A 22,265-nucleotide genomic window follows, 5' to 3' on the forward strand; every position below is an offset into this window, starting at 1 on the left:
TAATAATAAAATAAAATAAAGACATTGATTGTGTAAAAATGGTTCAATATTAGGTGAAATGTCTACTTATAATTGCTCTTTACCTAAAAAAAAAAGTTTTATCGATTACTCTATTTATCGACGGAATTTTCAGTAAAACACTCGATAACTAAAATATTTGATAGCTGCAGACCTATGGAGATTAAGTGCTGTCCCTATAAAATGCAGCTAACACTGGTGTGCAAATATTTTTTTCTTTTGTTATTATTGTCATGATTTTAAATTGCTTTGTAGTTTGTCCATTTTTTTGCCTATGCGAGTACCCATCTTTTGGGCCATAACGAATAAAAGGGAGAGGACATTATTGAAGTACACCAAGTAAATGAGAAACATCCCAAGCGCTTAATGATATTACAAACCTGTTGTTTATGCCAGCCCGTTTAATTTTTGTCTTAGTCTTTTGGACGCAAATACTTATTAGTCTTAGTCATGTTTCAGTCATTGAAAAATATGTTGTTTTCGTTGACAAAATCTAAAACACTTTTTGTCTAGTTTTAGTCGACTATTATTCAAAATGTTTTTGTCTGTAAAATTCAATTCAAAATTTTTGGTCCAAATATAAATAAATAAATAAAGGTTTCCACTTTCCACCAATTTTGAATGAACATTGACAGATGAGCACATATTGTAGCATCTATAAGGACAATGCTACCTTTGTGATGACAATAAACACTCAGCAGGAAAACGATACATTATTTTGAATTAATTATACCCACATCGACGCCAGGAACTGTCTGTATAAACAAGTTGTCCAAGAGTTTAAAAGGACAATAGCCATCCTAAAAATGATGCTAATGCCAAAACAAATGCTTTGCTGATGCTATGATTTACATTTACTGTGTGATGATCACTCAGCTCAGACCTTTAAAGTAAAGGCCCAAGCAACATTGCATATCCTCTCTTGGAAAGATAAGAAAGCAAATCTTATAATGTGTTTCAAAACAAGCAAGCCTGGAGCGGACACCGGTGAGTGGGGCGCAGCACGTAACATGAGTGACACAACCAAACACTGCTATGATGCAAGCTGACAAACAACACATACAATAAGAAAATGTCACACATTGTAAACATACGACGGAAACTATGGCGCATTTCCGTCTAGTTCTGGTCTCTCTCACAAAACCTGGCATTTGTCTTGTTGTGTTTTAGTCCCCTAAAATTCGATTTTAGCTCATTACAGTTTCATCATCGTCATGAAAAAATTTGTCGTTGACGAAATATATGAGTGATTGTTGACAAAAACAACAATGATTACAAACATTAAATATATCCAGACAAGACTTTCAATTTTTGTTAAATACCGTATTGGCCCGAATATAAGACGGTGTTTTTTGCATTGTAATAACACTGAAAAAGTGGGGGTCATCTTATATTCGCAGTCTAGACATTATTCCCATTCACGACGCTAGATGGCGCCAGATATCATTGAAGCGATGTTCTGTCATGACAGTTCTCAGCTATCTCAAGTTTACCAGTTTGCATTATTTTATTGCAATGTTTTTCCTTATTCAGATTTGTTTCAAGACTGCAGTTACAGTTAGACTTCACTTTGATGGTTAATGCAGTTATTGCAATTTTGTTGTTTTATCACAATAGATTGGTTAATTTACATTTCAAAAACAAGAAGCCATTCGTTTACGAATATGATTGCACTTGAGTTTACATATTTAAATGTTCAGATATTAAGTAGTGATGCACGATAATACATTTTTCAACCGATATCGATAACCGATAATTTCCTCCTTGTTCCAACCGATAACCGATAATGTCAAGCTGATAATTCTATTAAAAGATTTATGTAAAAATTTAAAGTATACACAAGAGAAAATATTACTGTGCAAAAATATAATTTATTGCTCCTTTTTTCAACTCACATGTGAACAAGTAGTAAATTCCAACATCTAAATACAGATTGTCTGACATTGTGTAGTGGTAAACATTTGGCAACAATTACTTAAAAAGTAAATACCTAAGTTGCACAAAAATGTGTTTAAAAGTAAGCTCTTCCTAACATATAACATTACTACACTGCAAAAACACACCTCCTTAAAACTAGTGAAATTCCCTTGTTTTCAGTGTAAACCTATTGGAAATAAGTGAAATTATCTGCCAGCACTTCAAGTATATTTTACTCAGATTTCTTGAAACAAAATAGGTAGCTGAAAATAAGCTTAACAGCCTAATTTTAAGCAATAAATTATACATAATCCTAAAAAAAAAAAAAGTCAGAAATGTTAAAAAATGTTCAAGAATAGGTATGGTTCAAACATTATTTGAAAGCATTTTTTTCTTGATTTAGGTGAAAAAGGACCTTTTTTTTCCCCTTTTTTTTTTCTTTCTTTTTTTTTAGATGTATGGGCTTAATGAGAACAAATGGCGATATTTACTTCAAGTAAGTGGAAAAATCTGGAGCATTCATCTATTAATTGCCGTAATTTCCCGAATATAAGGCGCACCCGTGTATAATGCGCATCCCTAAATCTAGGGGAAATTATTGTGCCCGTTTATAACGCGCACCCTAATTTTAGCACCAATAAATAGAAGAGCTCGTGCACAGATACAGACTGGTGAAACACAGCACAAGCAAAGCACATTGGTTGTTCAAAACATTACCATAAACTGACAATATTTACGGTAACAATATGACTTGAGAACTTCTCCAACTTACCAGAATCTAGGAGAACACAAAACAGATGTGACTTTTCTTTTAAAGGCTGCTGTATAACTTGCTCGTTTCATCATGATGAATAAATGTTTCTTCCATGTATTGATACGGTAAAATGAAAGTGAGAACGTAAGTCGGAAATCCGAGAGAGCTCATCGCTGTCGACACGACAGTAACAATAAGAACTATTGTTATTTGGGTTTGAGTTTCCCGAGGGACAGATATAGTGGACGGACACAGGAAGTCTGTGTTGTTACGTTTGTTATGGTCCGAGTTGCGGAGCTGCAATAAACATTGACTCAAATGAGTTGAAGAAACTAAATTCTGTGCTTTATGAAGAGTGAAAAAAAGCAGAATTTAACACAGACGAAATCATTCGGCCGATCAGAGTGAAGTATTACCGAAACAAAATGGTGACGTCACGTACCGTAATGGTCGGCAACGGATCACCGCATACGTTTCTTCAACACAACGTGGCCGTGTCAATATAAAAAAACTCTTTATATATCCTGTATATTATATATAAATATATATTTCTGTCTCCATCCATGTACCCGTTTATAATGCGCACCATGATTTTACAAGTAGATTTTGTGGGAAAAAAGTGCGTGTTATATTCGGGAAATTACGGTTGTCTTTAACAGTCAAAACAAGATGGGGAAAATTATTTGACTAGATATAAGAAGAATGATCTGATTAAGACGTCATAAATTTACAACGTACTGAATGCATTACTGACTTCTTGTGAGTGGTTTGGTGCATGTTAAAATTATCATCTAACCACTGTGCGGAAGCATGCTTACTTGACATAACTTGTCCAAATGTCCATGGTGAAACTCATGTAATCGTCATGTTTTTCACGAAGAATGGTGGTCGTATAATAAACTGAATTTTTTTTTTATCCTGGGCTTGGGCTCTCTGGTCACTTCGGTAAAATAAAACGTCTCTCGTCCGGCATCCCCTCCCGCCTGTGCCCTTCAGTCCGTCCGGCCGCCGTAGTGCACGATGAGTTGAAACGGAGATGAGTGGCGGTGTTATATCCGCCCGCCCAGGCTGTCTCGCTGTGGCGTATTCGGGGCATGGCTCTGCTCCGGACGGAGGCGCTTGCTTCGCGTCCAAAACGCCGTGGGGGAACGCTCAAAAAACTGGGGTGTTCGCCGGAGGTCCTGCCGCCGGGCAATCGGGCTCGGGCTGCCTGCCCGCCCCGCCGGCGGCCTGCCGGACCGGCCAGAGCGGCGGGCTCCTTCGGAAGACAGCCACTTGTCGACTTTCGGTCTCCTTGCCGGTGTTTAGCCTTAAATGGAGTTTATCACCGGCTTTGGGCTGCATTCCTAAACAAGCTGACTCCGGGAAGGGAAGGCTGCAGCGTCTCTCCATCATCACAAGCCCCGTAGTTTAGCTTGTTTATGTGTGTTTAGCTGTAGCATTCGCGCTAGCAGCAGCCTCATATTCGTTCCAAAAATATTTGTGATGCAGTTTTAAATGGCTGCTGGGTTAGTGGTGTTGAATGAAGACTCTTTCTTTCCACCTCGAGGAACCTCTGCAGTGCATGTTTTGCAGATGGCGAGAGCGACATTTGTTTACCACACAGAAAACAACCCACATTAGTGAGATCCGCTATAATGCCACTCTGTTGTGTAACTTCGCCTCTTCTATGACGCCATAATCCTCAACCCCTCCCCCATCAGGGGCTTCAGAGAAAGGGGGCTGCTTTGTTTGCGCACATTTGGAGGTTAAATCAAGTATATAATTATGGGATTGCATTATCGGTTTAATTTTTGTTTATCTGGATTATCTGTGTGACGTCATAATTGCCATTATCGGCCGATAATTATCGGTAACCGGTATTATCGTGCATCTTTAATATTAAGATTTGAATGAGGAAAAATAACATGCTTTTTCTCTCAGATATGTTGTTATAATCATTTGTTTCAGATGTACAGTAATTGTTTTCTGTATAAAAATTAATTTAGTGTTCAAAAAGTCTTTTTTCAAACTTGAGCCTTGAAAAAGAGGGGGTCGTCTTATAATCAGGGCCGTCTTATATTCGGGCCAATACGGTAGTTTATGGCAGTCCCCATGATGGCGCTTACACTTTGCATTTTGATGTTAGTCGACTTAACATTGATTATGGGTCACTTAAGAGTCTTCTTCTCAATGCAAGTGCAGCAAATCTTCAGAACTCATTAACCAAAGGAGCCAAATCTCAGTGGCCACTCATCACTTTTCAAGGGAAACTATTTTAGGGTTAGAAATTTTGTCCACTGTGATTCAAAGGAACACTTGTCAGCTGCTTGTCCATCACAGGACTTAAATGCTGAATAGAACTGTTATTCAGTCCCCTGACACAACAGTCATTTAATAATGAAAGAACAATCCTAATGCATAGTTATTAGGCATTATATAATGTTAATGAAAAAATGTTGCTGCCTCTATGTGACTAACGAAGCTTAACTCAAAATTCAAATACAGGTAAGATAATATCACTTGATTGTGTTGAAGTATTGAGTGTCTATTTTAGGCAAGTTGTTGTGCTGCATGAGATGAAGCATTGTGCAAGTGGTGCCTGCCTTTTCAAACTGAGCCAATGCTATTCCTCTTTAAAATCTCACTGTGTTTGTTTGTGCACCTTGACAATGTCAGCATGGAATCTGGGTGTCTTTGCTTCAATATTCGCGGGCTCGTGTGTAACATGGTCAATGGCAGCCAAAATGAAAAGATAAGTACTAGTGTCACGCACGACACTATGTAATCTGAGGATTTTGAGTACGCAATGTACACAATGTAATGTAATGCATTGACATGCAAGTACGGAGTCAGTGACCCAAAACACTGTATAACGCTGTCAGTGCTGCAGTGCTTCTGCTTCACTGTGGTGTCATGTTTCAACTAGATTACAATGTTGTTCCCCTCCTAAAGAATGTAGGACATCCCCATGGGCCAGACACAACTTGATTTACATGGTGCTCAACTCAATGACAGGTTTTGTGAATGTGCCATGAGATTCATATAACAGGCATTCTAGCATGACCAGTGACTATATTTCAATATGTCAGTCTTGGAAATGTTTTCTGAACTGACTTTGTGGGTGTAATTGGGTTGATTCATGGCTCCAAGCTGAGATCTCATGACAAAAGTCTGGACTAAAGTGGAATGACAGGTCATTTGACAAAAGACTGCTTGCGTGTATTCTCTGCTTTTTACTGGTGTTGCAATGTTGAACTTCATGTGCTCATGTTTGGATTGTGTGCATGTTTAGATCTGCCGCCAAAGTGCCAGTGAATGAAAAAAAGGAACAGGTAAGAAGCACCATGAGCGAGGCCTCCAACAACATGGATGGATCTGACTGTGCTGCAAACCAATCCAGTGCAGCAGCAAGAGTGAGTAACACAAAGATTAATGGTCAAAATTTTGGAAATATAAGTGAACCAAGTGGAACTATGATGAATATTGATGTTCTCCTTTCATATTGTATTTGTAGGCACCGAGACCCCCTAAAAAACTCCACAATTTTGGGAAGAGATCCAATTCTATTAGGAGAAATCCCAGTGCTCCAGTTATCAAGAGGAACTGGCTTTATAAACAAGTAAGCAAAGCTCTTTTCATAATTGTAGGTATTTTCTGTGCAGTCACTTATTCCAAGAATGCTCATCTAGAAGTAATGTTTATTATGAATCACAAAATCTATATCATAATAGCCTTGAAGCTTTACAGAATTTGTATTTATTAGTGAATAGATGAGCGTTGCCAAATATTTTCAGTTTTCCCTTTCAGATTTACAATGGATATTAAAGTTCTACTCACCTCACTTCAAAAAGCCATATTGTGTGGTATACAAAATTATACCAAAATACAGTGTATCACAAAAGTGAGTACACCCCTCGCATTTCTGCAGATATTTAAAGTGCGTATGACAGGATAAAAGTCTTAAATAGCATTATTATGTGAATTAGAATCATATTTTGAGACGATTCGACTATATACAACAATTTGGCAAAGCGCAGATGACGAAAAATTAGTATTTTAATCCGCCGTCTAGCCACGCCTACTGTTAAGGGCTCTAGCGTCCCCAACAGGTGGATGACGTCAGCGGGTGAATGGTTTCATCTGATTTAGTATGCAGCCCATTGAGGGGAAATTATTCATAATATTCATTCTTTTTATCGAAGTATTTTTCCCATCTGCCAAATAAAATGGTCATGACAAATAACAATCTTGTGCTAAATGGAATATGAATTGATAAAAATGCATTTATTCAGTACGACATGGCAAAATTACTCCATTATGGTCAAAACTGTCGACTTCACCTTTACTGTCGCACCTCCTTCCCTTCTCTGGCTTTGGAGAATGTAAACAAACCAAGAGGCGTGATAGCGAGCCGACATGCTAACCCAAATAGAGTGACGTTTGAAAGTGTTATTTTCGCTTTTGAAAGTGAAAAATCACACAAAACTAGCTCGGAATATGTCACACTGCGGCGGGGTTGTTGATTGTCTTCGCCGATCAGCAACCCGCCCGGCGGAGAGCAAGTTACAGCTCGTTCCCCTGCTACTGCGGACAGGAGAGCTTGCCGAGGAAGCAGCTGAAGAGTACCGCCGGACAAACCGGCCGACGTCGGAGAAACGCGTAGCTGCCACATGGTCAACAAGAATATAATGAAAAATAATGCTTTACTACACAGCGACAATGTAAACAAAGAGCGGCGTGCAGTTGTTGTGCAGCTAACATGACAGACAGAATGTGTCTTAGGAGATCTTTCCTACATGCCTATCCATGATGAAATGTAAGTAAATAGTCCTTTATTTAAAGAAAGTTTGTGGTGTTTACTTTGTAATCTCTGTATTCGCGGCCATTTTTAACACAAAGTTGCAATTTCTGATGGGGTTGAAAATTTGACGGAACACCGGTCACATGAGGGGGCAATAAACCGAGTATATTGCTCTCCTGGCGGGGGGGATGTGCGACTCGGTCATCAGCCGAGTAGACAAAGAGCATGTCAGCCGCAAAATGCAAGCCACCTACGTATTAAAATGATCCCAGTATTTGACATAATATAAAACATGATGTTTACTCACTTCCTCGTAAGTCCAATGGTCCTACAGTAGTAGGGCTTGTTTTGGCCAAGATCCACCGGTGAATGGGAACCTTTTTAAAACCCCAAAAAGGCTGGCATGATTCAAAAAATAAACAAATTAATCCACCAAATCAGCTCAATCCTTAGTCCTTCTCATACAACAGTACGGCTGGATAGTGAAAAGGACTCCTCATATCGAACACGTCACAGTGCCCTCTTTCTCAACTCGAGACTGGCGCCGGAAGTCACTCATTTTCATGGCGTGGGTTTAAAAAAAATAACTAAATAAATATAGCGATCGCTTCCACACACATCCAAGCGGTCCATTTCATTCAGGAGCATAAACTACCGCGGAAGATATGAAATAAACATGATTTTTGCTGTCATACGCACTTTAAGCATATCTTTTCATGGGACAACACTGACAAAATGACGCTTTGACACAATGAAAAGTAGTTTGTGTGCAGCTCATAGAGTTAATTTATTTTCCTCTCAAAATAATTCAAAATATAGCCATTAATGTAAACCACTGGCAAGAAAATTGAGTACACCCCTTAGAAACTACATCCATAAATGTCCAAAATGAGTACTGCTTGTCATTTTCCCTCCAAAATGCCATGTGACTCGATAGTGTTACTAGGTCCAGGTGTGCATAGGGAGCAGGTGTGTTCAAATTTGTAGTGCAGCTCTCACACGCTCTCATACTAGTCACTGAAAGTTCCGACATGACACCACATGGCAAAGAACTCTCTGAGGAGCTTAAAAGACGTATTGTTGCGCTACATGAAGATGGCCAAGGCTACAAGAAGATTGCCAACACCCTGAAACTGAGCTGCAACACAGTGGCTATGATCATCCAGCATTTTAAAAGAGCAGGGTCCACTCAAAACAGGCCTCGGGTTGGTTGTCCAAAGAAGCTGAGTGCACGTGCTGAGCGTCACATCCAAATGCTTTCTTTGAAAGATCGTCGCGGGAGTGCTGTCAGCATTGCTGCAGAGATTGAAGAGGTGGGAGGTCAGCCTGTTAGTGCTCAGACCATACGCCACACTCTACATCAAATTGGTGTGCATGGCTGTCACCCCAGGAGGAAGCCTCTTCTGAAGATGGTACAAAAGAAAGCCCGCAAACAGTTTGCTGAGGACATGTCAACAAAGCACATGGATTACTGGAACCATGTCCTATGGTCTGATGAGACGAAAATAATTTGTTTGCTTCCAAGGGTCTCAAGCATGTGTGGCGCGAACCAGGTGAGGAATGCAAAGATAAGTGTGTCTTGCCTACAGTCAAGCATGGTGGTGTGAATGTCATGGTCTAGGGCTGCATGGGTGCTGCAGGTGTTGGAGAGTTACATTCCATTGAGGGAAACATGATCTCCAACATGTACTGTGAAATACTGCAGCAGAGCATGATCCCCTCCCTCCAGAAACTGGGTCGCAAGGCAGCGTTCCAGCATGACAATGACCCCAAATACACCTCCAAGATGACCACTGCTTTACTGAAGAGGCTGAGGGTAAAGGTGATGGATTGGCCAAGCATGTCTCCAGTCTTGAACCCAATAGAACATCTTTGGGGGATCCTCAAGCGGAAGGTGGAGGTGCGCAAAGTCTCAAATATCCGGCAGCTCCGCAACGTCGTCATGGAGGAGTGGAAGAGCATTGCAGTAGCAACCTGTGAAGCTCTGGTCAACTCCATGCCCAGGAGAGTAAAGGCAGTTCTCGATAATAGTGGTGGCCACACAAAATATTGACATGTTAATATTGACAACTTTCACTAAGGGGTGTACTCACTTTTGTTGCCAGGGGTTTGGATATTAATGGCTATATTTTGAGTTATTTTGAGGGGAAAATAAATTAACTCTATTATATAAGCTGCACACAGACTAGTTTTCATTGTATCAAAATGTAATTTTGTCAATTTTGTCCCATGAAAAGATATACTTAATCTGCAGAAATTCGAGGGGTGTACTCACATTTGTGATACACTGTAACTCAAATGGGGGAGGAGGGGCTTAAGAGGCCATGTAAATTCAGTATATCCAACTGAGATTGATATAACAATGACCTGGATGGGCCTTCAAAATTCATTAAACAATGAGAAGAACACCTATTAGTCTGACAATAGGCCAACACCAATGTGTAAGAAGCTGCAAAAATTTCTAGCAAGTGTTGGCAGTTTATTACATGTTGAAAGAATCTCCTGTCTTCTTCATACACTATGTCTGGGATATCAGATACGTAGGGAAGGCAGAAACCTTAGAAAAAAAACATTCCAGCATGTCAACGTTTTGCAAAAGCACAAAAATGTTTGGGCTATATGGAAAATATTTTTGGAAATGGTTTACTCTAATTTTTGGACTTCAAGTCGCAGTTTTTTTCATAATTTGGCTGGGGGTGCGAGTTATACTCTGGAGCGATTTATGTGTGAACTTATTAACACATTATTATATCATTTCACATGTTATTTTGGTGTTTTGGAATGACACTGATGGTTTGGTAAACTTGTTCGCATGTTCTTTGTGCTATAGTTTTCTGAATAACTCTTAATAGTAGAGGTGGGAATCTTTGGGCACCAAACGATTCGATTACGATTACGATTCAGAGGCTCCGATTCGATTACAAATAGATTATTGATTAAAAATCCTCGCAGGCTAAACCAAACTAATATTTCATTATCAAGTTAACAGTTAGCGACAGTAAATAAAATACTCAAGTCCCCATTCTGTATCAGCAGCTTTAAACTACATTCAATTAATTTAATGATGTGAATCAACCGTTAAAGTTGTTAAAATTGCTATCGTTATTCCATAATTTTTTTTCTACTTTCGACATGTCAATGTTTTGAAACTGTTTCTTTATTTAAAGATAGATTCAAGTCAAGATTTTGTCGATTTAGGAGTATTTTAGATAAAACGTTATTTAGGTTCGCTGCAACAGAGCCTTCTAGAGAAGTCTACTGCTTTAAAATGGCGGCTGTTTACAAGGCGGCAACTACTAAACGGCAAGTCTGTCTTTTCACATCTAGTTGTCTTTATATGTTTTAACACCGCCGTCGTCTGTCATTTTGCATCTAGTTCTACATGTATGTGATGTCCCGAAGACCGCGCTGACTGTTTTAGTTCTGCTTTACTGGTATAATTCAATAATCGGAATTTGGATGTTTGTGAATCGTTCTCGAATCTTTCACGGCCGACTCGCAAATAATCTAAGAATCGGAAATTTTGCACGCCTCTACTTAACATATGTTAACTATGTTTAAACGTTAACATACCAGCCATGTTCGCATTTCGTTGTTCATGCATGATTCTGTTCACTTATTCAGCATGCTGTTCTCTACTGTATTTTTATTTCAAGTTGCCTTTCAAGATGACATATCTGTTCTATGTGTTGGATTTTGTCAAGTAAATTTCCCCCCAAAATGCGATTTATACTCCTGTGCAACTTATGTTTTTTTTCCTCTTCATTGCGCATTTTTGGGCTGGTGCGACTTGTACTCGGGTGCGACTTATAGTCTGAAAAATACAGTATCTTGTTTCACAAAAAAAATTTAAATTTACTATATAAAACGTTGACATGTAGACTTTTTATATCCATTATAAATTACTAGGTATAAAATGCATATTTGGTGCCTGTGTTCTTTATCGGTTTTGCTACTGGGGCAGTACAAGCTCCTCTTTGAATATCAATTCTTAATGAAGGCTCCGCTCACAGCAGCAGGGTGAAAAGGGGACACTTGAGGCAAAAGTTTGCCAGGCAGGACTTGCAGGCGTCCTCAGTGTCGGACTCATTTAGTTTGGATTGCAGCCTCCCGGCACCGTCCTTTCAATGCGTGAAGGCTTCCGTTGACTCAGCTGCCAGCCGCTTTTTCTCTAAGAGCTCAATCAGGGTGATGGAGATCAACCACCGACTGACAATTCTGCAACTCTTAATAAAAGCAGGATTTTTATGTTTTTACGCCTCTTTAAAAGTTATACACTATTGAAGTCCTTCATGAAAAAGCAGTAAAACCCCTCTTCTGTCCATTGGGGGCCTATGAATGTGTAGTGCTGTAATTTCTGGTCTATAAGGTGCACCTGACTATAAGCCGCCACCCACCAAATTTGACATGAAAACGGCATTTGTTCATAGATAAGCCGCACTGGATTATTAGCCGCAGTTGTCCTCATTGTATTATGGGATATTTACACCAAAAGATATTAACTGGTAACACTTCATTTGACAGTGGCGTCATAAGACTGTCATGAGACCAAATGAACCACCATTAAGCTTTGAACCAATTGGGTGCAAAGCCTTATTGTTTCTAAAAGCTTCATTTGGCCATCACTGCTCCCTTGGGGAGACAGTCAACCTCTGCTGCCACCTGCTTTCAACACTGTTGTCATCCAACATTCCTCCTAGCATGCATTGCGGTGCTACAGATGTAAAAAGCAATCAAAATTCATGTTCTGTGCTAATTATTTCTTCAGTTACTGTTCCAGTTGTTTCATTAATTGCTAGTTATGGTATTTGGTAACATTTTCTTGGATAGTGGTGCCATAATACTGTCATATGACAGTCATAATTATTACATGACAAGGTCATAAGCATTAATGAATGCTTATAATAGAGGTCGGTTAGTGTCATCCAGCAAATTATCTCACTTTTGAATGGCCGTAAAAGATCTGAGCTGGACATAAATGGAGTTAGTGAAATAATATGCCACATGACACATCTGTCATAAGCATTCAGTAATGCCCATGATAGTGTCATGTCATAATTATGATGTTCTTATGTGAGTCTTATGATGCCGCTGTCAAATTAAGTGTTACCTATTAACCCAAATAAATCAACAAATAAGCCGCACTGGACTATAAACCGCGGGATTCAAAATGAGGGGAAAAAGTAGCGGCTTATAGTCCGAAAATTAGGGTACTCCTCCGCCAAGCTCATGCTTGACCGTTCTAAGAGGAGCTTCACAGAGAGCACAAATATCTTTTCAAGACTTTGAAAAAAAAAAAAATGGAGTTCAGACCATTCAGTAAGCAATTCAATATTATTAAAGCAGTAACCTAAAATTCATTTTCCACATTATGAATCAAGAATATATGGTCAAATACCCACAATTCTATTCAATCAAGCAACTTAAATATTGAATTTTTCATGAACGAAATTCCCTATTCTTCTGTTTACAGGACAGTACAGGGATGAAGCTGTGGAAAAAGAGGTGGTTTGTGCTGTCAGACTTGTGTCTCTTCTATTACAGAGGTGAGTCATAACAACTAAAAGCATACTTGCAACAGCAGTGCTCTCAGCAAGGCTCTCAACAATGCTGTCTCGCCTTAAGCCATGCCCTTGGCGACTGCTGTCTAGCTGGACTCAATCCTATGGTTGTACAAGACACTTAAAAGTGGCTATATGAGAAAGAGGGCTTGGATTATGGCTCCCAATATGGTTTTGACAAAGAAAGCTGAACTGGAAAATGTGTTTCACACTGATTTGGAGTTCTGTAAAGTTTCCAGGAATCAAGCGAGCTCCTATTACATTGTGGTTGCACATTCATAAATCCTCATTGTCTTGATGACATCTTCTGACGCCCTTATAATTCCAAAATCTAACAGAAAGTATGCACCTCACCTCTGCCAAGAATAGTATTATTTTTTTTTTTTTTAAATACCGTAATTTCCCAAATATAAGGCGCACCTGTGTATAACGCGCACCCCAAATTTACTTGTAAAATCTAGGGAAAATTATCGTACCCGTGTATAATGCGCACCCTAATTTTAGCACCAATAAATAGAAGAATACAAGAAAACAGAGCTCGTGTACGGATACAGAAATGTCATTTTACTGACTGGTGAAACAGCACCAGCATAGCACATTGGTAGTTCAAAACATTACTGTAAACTGACAATATGTACGGTAATAATATGATCTGACAACTTCTTCAACTCTCCAGAATCCAGGAGAAAACAAAACAGATGTGACTTTTCTTTTACAGGCTGCTGTATAAATTGCTCGTTTCATCATGATGAATAAATATTTCTTCCATGGAGTGATACGGTAAAATAAAAGTGAGGATTTACGTCGGAAATCAGAAAGAGCACATCGCTGTACACTAGACTGTAACAATAGGAACTATTGTTATTTGGGTTTGAGTTTCCCGAGGGAAAGATATAGTTGACGGACTCAGGAAGTCTGTGTTGTATTACGTCTGTTATGGTCCGAGTTGCGGAGCTGCAATAAACGTTGACTTAAATGAGTTCAAGAAACTAAATTCTGTGCTTTATGAATAGTGAAAAAAGCCGAATTTAACACAGACAAAATCATTCGACCAATCAGAGTGAGGTATTACTAAAACAAAATGGTGACGTCACGTACCGTAATGGTCGGCAACGTATCGCCGCGTACGTTTCTTCAACACAACATGGCCGTGTCAATAAAAAAAAAAAAAAATCGGTCTTTATATATATAATATATATATATTTCTGTCTCCATCCCTGTACCCGTGTATAATGCGCACCATGATTTTACAAGTTGATTTTGGAGGGGAAAAGTGGGCGTTATATTCGGGAAATTGCGGTAATTTTAAATCACATTATTTTTCTTTAAATTACAAAGTACCATCATTTTGGTGCTATTAGGCTATGTTCACACCACAGGTCTTAATCAGATTTTTTTGTGTTTTTCCGACTCGAGTGAGGCATTAACTTGACAGTCTTAACGTGACAGGTCGCATAGAAGTGGACCATTGCAAATCCAATCTGGGTCACTTTCATATGTGGTTTAAATCCGATCTGGGCCACATTTTCCCAGAATGTGGCGGTGGTCTGAACTGTCTCCCAAATCGGAATTCATGCAGCAATTTCGTCAGCAAAGAGCGAGAGCAGCACGCAAGATGGCAGCGATGTAGCTATTCAATAGTGTTAGCGCCTAGCTTGAACTCGGCATTTACTACGCAGGAGGCTGGCTTGACTACAGTCATAAAAAAATAAAATGAAGAGAAGAAAAGGATAGGCCTTATAATGCTCAGTTTCTCTGCGCCAAATGAGCAATATTTGAATATTGCTTACATGGCCGAGTCGGGGGCAAACTGACACACACACATAAGGCTTATGCGCGTGCGTCATGCACACACAGTGTGTAGTTATTTGTTTTGATGTTTCTGCGCATGCGAGTCAGTTTGCTCAGCGCGTGTCGGACTGTGAATTAGAGTGCGTGCATTATACTTGAATGGGGTCAATGGACAAAGGCAATCTGAACTGGCACCTCCAAAAAAACAGATATGACAAAAAATCAGAATTGTGCATTAAAGCCTGAGTTATGCTCCTGCGTTGCGGTGACGGCGAAGTGACTACGGCGTCAATGAGCATTCGAAAGTTCTGCGTTGAGGGAAAGCGTTGCTCTGTAATTCACCGCCAAGCCACTAGGGGGGGGTGGCGTTATGTTTGTGTGGTTTTGGGGCATGCTTGTTGACTTCTGCTAGTCTAGTTTAACGGAGAAAAAAATAATGCAAGATGGAACGCTTGAATGTAAATCTTCAGCTCATCAACATTGAATAAATGTTGTTCATACAAATGTTGAGGGGCAGGTGACGCAGGTCTGGCCAACTTTTGATGACGCACAGAGAGTTCTAGACTCAGGTGGAGAAAGCTAGCTGTGGCGGCTAGCTTCAAACTGGCGTCGAGCACTGTGTCCAAGGTCTGCAAAGCCCTCCAGCCCGATTTATTTGCCGTGTGCTACAACCAGCCAGTGGGAAGCCATAGCAGATTTCTGGCGTCTATGGAACTTCCCAAACTGCGTTGGAAGCCATGATGTTAACGTTATCATAAAAAGCACCGAGGCTAGGGCTGAGCAATATGGCCTTGAGTACGTATCACGATAAATTGAGCAGATTTACCTTGATAACGATAAATGACGATAAATTCGCCCAAGCGGACTGTTATATAATTTGAAAATTTGAATCAATGCATGGAATACAAATTAACCGTTTCTCGTTAAATTTATTTACCAGCTTTCAATTTAACAATTGCACATGCAGGCTAAACATAAGTATTAAAAAAATATTGTCAACAATAAGAATTCTATTGTGAACATTCATAACAGCTTGTATGACTTGAAAAATGTACAAGATTATAAAAATCAATATGACGACTGTGCAAACATGTCATTCTAACACAAATGACTTGCAGCTTTAACAGTACACTTCAGACAACTTATTGGTAATGGCTGCTGTGACATAATTATTCAACACAAGTGTTTACGTCAAGGTTTCAGTTTTTTTTTTTCCAGAACATTTTTTAATGCATGCACCACCCACACAGACACAACCAGATTAAAGCTGTATTGCTCTGATGCCAATGAAACATTTAAGATTTTATGATGGCAGAATAGAGCAAACACATACAGAAAAATAGCTGTAGCCATTAAACTGTTAGATTATATATTAGCTTCACTTTTGGATTATACTTTATGATGAGTGCTTTACCATCATGAAAGCTTTCAGAGAAATCACAGATACCAATTAACGTGACATAATGATTGCCACATGAAGTCCGTGCCCAGTCCACTCATTAATTTCAGCCGTTTCGACAAGGTTAGAGCCGCTATCCGACTGGCGACTTGGCGAAGCTAATTTAAGCCCGACTCCATCTCGTTTACTTGTAGCATTAGCCACTAGCGTTAGCCTCCCGGGCTTCTGTTTGTTTGGCTTCCTGAAAACCTCGTGACTCCATACGTAAGCACACTATCTGCTTTCTTAAAGTGGAATGAACATAGCCGAACAACACAGAGTTAAAGCGGGATGAAAAGACTATATTTTCTCGTTTTATTAAATTACTGAATTTACCGACATGGTCAAAATTACGTCGGTCATCGTGAAGAATTTCGGTAACGGTAAATTTTCGGTTTATCGCCCTGCTCTAACCGAGGCACTCTCAATCAGTGATGTATCATGTGTGAATTGTCTGTTATTGAAAATAAAAGATCAAAACAACTCTTTTGACACCAAACCTGTGCTTTATTCTTCATATCAGGCATGAAAATTTCTCACCTTTCGGCGAAATTCACCGTTTTGAAGTCAAAAAGGGCGACCTACGTGAATTGCGTAGATCCGAGGAGAAATTATTTTTTTGGGGGGGGGGGGGGGGGGTCGGGAGATTTAATCTAATTATTATTATTATTATCATCATGTGATTAACTTAGTACGGAAACTGAGCAATTCAGAAATCGGTCCTTTAAAACAGTGACATTTAAAACAGTGACACTTGGACAGTCAGCAAATCCTTCTAGATGCTTCGCTGACGAGAACCAATCATCTGCCCAAACTGCGTTCCATTATTCCAATCGCGCGCACTCTTTACGTGTACAGGGAGTGCTAGGAGAGCCTTTGGTTGCATTGCAAAGCTGCGAAAACAAAAAGCAGGCCTTATCCACACCGGGGCAGACCAGAGCGCAGCATACACTTGCCCGTATTTGCCAGCAGATTGAATTTGGTGAGTAAGGGTTTCAATCGTTTTCATATTTTGCGATATAATAAAGTTACTGCTATTCGTTGCAGCTTGCGTTGAACACTGCTAGAGCTAGGCAAATCTCCCGTGAAAAAATAGCTCCCGTTAAATTGGCGTCAAGCTTGTGTATTTAGCGGTAATATAAACGAAAAAACGCACTGTTGAGCCAGATTAATCAGCCTGCTCTCGGATGGAGGGGGGCGCCTCGCATCGCTCCCGTCGTCCGCCTGAGACGCGTTATTTTCGGCTTGGACTTGAGATGACGGCCGGTGTCCACCGGCCCGACGAGTGGCGGGAATGATTCTTGCTTCTTAAAGCGTTTCAGAAATACAATGATCCCTCGTTTTTCGCGGTTAATGGGGACCAGAACCCGCCGCAACAAGTGAAAACCGCGAAGTAGCGCCCCCCCCCCCCCTCTACCCCCCACAATTTTTTTCCGCGTGTTCAATGCATTTATTCAGATTTTACATTGGGAAAAGATACATATATAAGACATGTTTTTTCAATTTTTCCCCCCAAAGTATCATTTATAAATGTTTTTTAAGCACTTCAAAATGTAAGAATTAACATGTTTTAAACATGTTACTGCCCCACCGAATTATTTTTAAACAACAAGAAAGTAGGAAGAAAATGGTTGGCTTTAATAAATGCTTCATAGTGAGTCTACTCAAACCCTCTGAGGCTGCTCACTTTGTTAAACGATGATGGACACATGTGCAAACTTTTTCTATGATAGAATTTTTTTAAAGTGAGTTTTTGTTGTTGTTGTTTTTTTTGTTTGAAGCAACTTATTTTTTGTTTGAATAATAATAAAGACACAAATCTCCTAGCCAAAATGTGGCCCGAACGCAAAACAACATTACTTCAATGTGAAAAGATGATTCAATCAAGAAAAATAGTTTTCAAATGCTTTTTTTTGGTCTCAAATTAATTTTTTTCAATCAAAAACAATTAATTTTTTTATTGAAGTGACTTTTTTGGGATTCAGAATATTTATTTTGATTGAAGCAACTTTGTTTTTGATTGAAGCAACTTTTTTTTGGATTGAATAATAAAGACACAAATCCACCTCCATAGTTGTTGAGAGAGATAGAAATTAAGAAAGCTTTAAAAATAAAAGCCACCGGGGAGTCTGATTTTTTTTGTTTTTGTTTTTTTTGTTAATAAGATTTATATTTTATTATATAGATATGTCTTGTAAGGAAAGGAGATTGAGGGATTAAAAAAAAAAAAAAGAATTGAATGAATCTGCTAAAGGCAGTGGATACCTCATCAGCTGGGTGAATAGCACACTTGGTAAGAATAAGTTTGCAATGATAGTCGGGTGTAAAATACAATTATAAACTCAATTACAATGTTATTTTTCTATAGGATTTTATGCCGTTGCTTTATTAATTATTAGGTGCTAGAGTTGTTAAGTATGGATAATAATGAAATAATAGTTTTGAGAAAACTGAGCTGTTGGTGGCTCAGTGACCATCTGATGTGGTTTGTTCTCAGATGAACAAGTTGAGGAAGGAAGTTTTGATGCAGAGGTTGAAGGAAGAAATGGGGCAGACAGACTGAGTGACAGCCAGAAAGTGTTGATGACAGTGTTGATTTCTATTCACTGTTGCCCCCTCCTAATTAAAGTATGTCACAGTTGCAGCCAATTATTACCTAAAGCTGGTTAAAATTGAAGTTATGTTGTTTTAAGGTGTATTACTGTGTAAGTACTTGTTCATGTGCCCCTTTTGATCGACGAACACCCGCCCCTCCAACGGTCTCTGCACGGCCCTGCTGAAACACAGTGTGGGTCGACAGAGCTCAATATTTTGTTGGGTTGTACAGTGTACCGGAACATATTTCCTCCACACCCTTCTCACCTTTTTAACCCCTGACCCTTTTTCATGCCTGTCATATACTTGAAGTGTGATGCGTAAATAAGTCACAGACTCACAGCAAACATATGTACACAATAAATATTGTAGTGCACCAACCAAAAATACGACATAAAGTGGTAAAAAGTTGGCAGTTTTTGGCCGACTGGGTCACCGCTTCGTGTGGCCACTCGATACCGAACACACACGTTTCGGTGGTTCTTCCACTTTTTTATTCAATCGCTGACCTTACCATTTGGCAAACTTTATGACGTCTTCACGAGACTTGCTCTTTGATGATACTCCCGTCGGCTTGGTCCATTTTTGCGTGTAGATAAATAATGTTTTACAATAGCGGTGATTTCGCGCTGAACCGGGAACAACAGTCTGAGCGAACCAATCACAGTCTATTTCCACCTCGTCATATGCGTTAACGTGAAGCTAGGGTTTGAAAAATCAATAGGACCGCGTCAGGCTACGGCGCAGGGTCGTAAATCGGGTCTTCCTTGACGGCGCGGAAGTATAACTCGGCCTTAAGACCTACAGTATAAACCTAGCCTTAGTGACATGACATGACATGACACTTGACATGACAATGACATATCATGACACCTTTGGAATCAGCGACTCGTTGGTGTTGCACGAATCACTGAATCCAAAAGTAGCAGTTTATATGTTGTAGGGTTACCATTAGGCAGCAGATACATAGAAACACATATTCCAGTGATGCTGATACTGTCTGCTCAATTAATGCAGACAAGGTCACATTGCTAATCAGGATGACACCAAGTCTGTGTTATTTCCTGCTGTCTGACAGTGCTTGCCTTCTTTCCACCCACTAACTGACAAAAGCCATAGGCAGAAGCACCGGCCCCAAAGGATTTACTCAGATAGGCATGTTGAGGAATTGTATCTATCACCACAGAGGGAGTGGTGTGGGCGCGATCTCTCCTGTCATCAAACAAAAAACAACTGCTCTCTGTTGAGTCTATCGCACAATTAAACTACACTCTAGATCAGGGGTGTCCACCAACTTTTTGGGGGCGAGATTTGGTGCCGTAAATATGTGGGGGGCCGATCTTGGCTGACGTCCTTTACGTACAACAATATATTTAAGCAAATTTTAGCAAGCCATTCTGTGTGTCACATTTGCTTTATTTTTATTTTTTTGTTAATAATTTCAACAATCTCGAAATACTGCTGCTGTGAAATTAAACTACCTTCAAGTTGCTTCAATTTCTCGCTGCATATCATTCCCGAAATCCTGTCGTACATGTCAGTGTGTCTTGTTTGGTAATATCGCCTAACATTGAACTCTTTAAAAACAGCGACTGTCTCTGCAAATGAGGCAGACACAGTTGTCGCATATTTTAGTGAAGAAATAGTCCAATTTCCACCTATCCTTGAAGTGTCGGCCGTCGCAATCAACTTTCTTTTTTTTTGTTGATTGCCGCCATTTTAGAAAATTGGAAGGGTTACACGGGGTAATGTTGCTTAGAGTGCTGCTGCCATTTAGTGGGTAAATTTATTGTGTAAGCTACTTCATACGCTGGTAACAGTACTGCTGACTGTGTGCGGGCCAGATGTTATTGATTTTATGACAGAGGCTGGGGACCGGATGAAATTTGACCACAGGCCGCATTTGGGCCCCGGGCCGGACTTTGGACATGTCTGCTCTAGATCTTGGGCAGGATCAACTTATGGCCTGTAAATATCTGCTGTGTTTGTGTGTGTTTCGAGAACATTTGAGATTTCTAGTCAGATATGCTCCAAAACCCAGTCAATTTTACAAAATCATTGTTCACTAGGACTTTACACACACTGCTCCAATTTGAAGTGATTTACCTAATAAATGAACAATCATTTTCCCAGTAGATTGAAAGGGATTTACGAAAAAGGCCAAATAAACAGGGACTTCAGATGTGCTGATGTGTTTTGTTTCCCAGCACACTTTCTGCTGTGTGCAGAGGTATTGTAAGTTTCAAAGTAGGATGTTAGTTTCTTGCTTAAACTGCAAAGTAAAATCTAATCCCCCTGCGGAGAGTGCTCTATTGTCATTATGGTGCCACATCTACAAACGTAAGAGAACTTTAAATCAATGCTCATATTTTTTACAAACTGCAGTACGTATCTGCATTGTTATCAGTTGATTTAACACACTTTTCCCTGTTCTTTTTCTAGTGCTGTGCGATACGGAAATTAAAATACATCACATTGTTGACCATTTTATGTCACAATATTGACATTTATAATTTATAATACATTTTAAATTATTTGTTTAAAAAGCTTACAATAATTAAGACACCTTTTCACAATTGTATTTTTGAATGTATTAAGTAGCGCTGCAACCTAAAACTATCCACTGTAAACAGAAGCAGTACAGTCCCTACATTTTTGTGATTTTTCTTTTAGAAACTGCTGTGTATTATGTTAGCATAGTGTCATCAGTAATAGTTAATTAATATTGATATCGAGACGAATTGTGTTGTCTGTTTTCTGTGTGGATCATATTGTATGTGTAGCTAGCGGGCAGGGGGACAATTAGCTGTTTTGGTTTAAAAAAAAAAATAAAATAAAAAATCATAATTTTTTTTCAGGATATGTTTTGCCAATACTGACCCGATACCTATCTGATACCAATCCGATACCCATATTTTGTACCAGTAAAAATAATGGAAAAATAACTATGTATATCGCCACACCATACAGCAGTATTTTTATCTGAAATTGTGGACCTGAAATTTGATGAGACCATCACACCATATTTACCTTGCAGATGAGAAAGAGGAAGGCATACTTGGCAGCATCCTTCTACCAAGTTTCCATGTATCTATGTTGTCTGTTGATGATCACATCACCAGAAAGTACACTTTCAAGGTCAGTACTTTTAACATCTAACAACTCATGAACAAAACAGTAATTATAAAGTAAATGGAGGGAAAAGGAATGAACAAAGACCTTCTAAAATGTAGTTTGAGGTGATTAACGGCATACTGAAAGTATGCAACAAGTCTGTCCTTTATAATTGAAGTTTGACATGCAATAGTATAAAATTCATTATTTACAATCTGAATCATTAAGATACGTACATAGGAAAGCCCCACATTACAGTGTAGTGGTCACATTTTATGGGCTCAGTCTGTGCAA

The 22,265-nt window shown here is 39.3% G+C and overlaps 1 protein-coding gene across 12 annotated transcripts in view; it reads left to right on the plus strand.

The window, feature by feature from the left end:
- The window catches only part of plekha5 (pleckstrin homology domain containing, family A member 5), a 148,538-nt gene that overhangs the window by 95,331 nt on the left and 30,942 nt on the right, over window positions 1–22,265 (plus strand). For all 12 annotated transcript variants that reach the window (XM_057837499.1, XM_057837486.1, XM_057837484.1 and 9 more), the window contains 4 exons: window positions 5,964–6,084; window positions 6,186–6,290; window positions 12,946–13,018; window positions 21,895–21,995. In XM_057837499.1, coding sequence (XP_057693482.1) covers window positions 5,964–6,084; window positions 6,186–6,290; window positions 12,946–13,018; window positions 21,895–21,995 — 400 coding nt within the window. The remainder of the gene's footprint in view (window positions 1–5,963; window positions 6,085–6,185; window positions 6,291–12,945; window positions 13,019–21,894; window positions 21,996–22,265) is intronic.

The sequence above is a fragment of the Corythoichthys intestinalis genome, chromosome 5 (assembly GCF_030265065.1).
Source record: "Corythoichthys intestinalis isolate RoL2023-P3 chromosome 5, ASM3026506v1, whole genome shotgun sequence".
In the NCBI taxonomy this organism is placed as follows: domain Eukaryota; kingdom Metazoa; phylum Chordata; class Actinopteri; order Syngnathiformes; family Syngnathidae; genus Corythoichthys; species Corythoichthys intestinalis.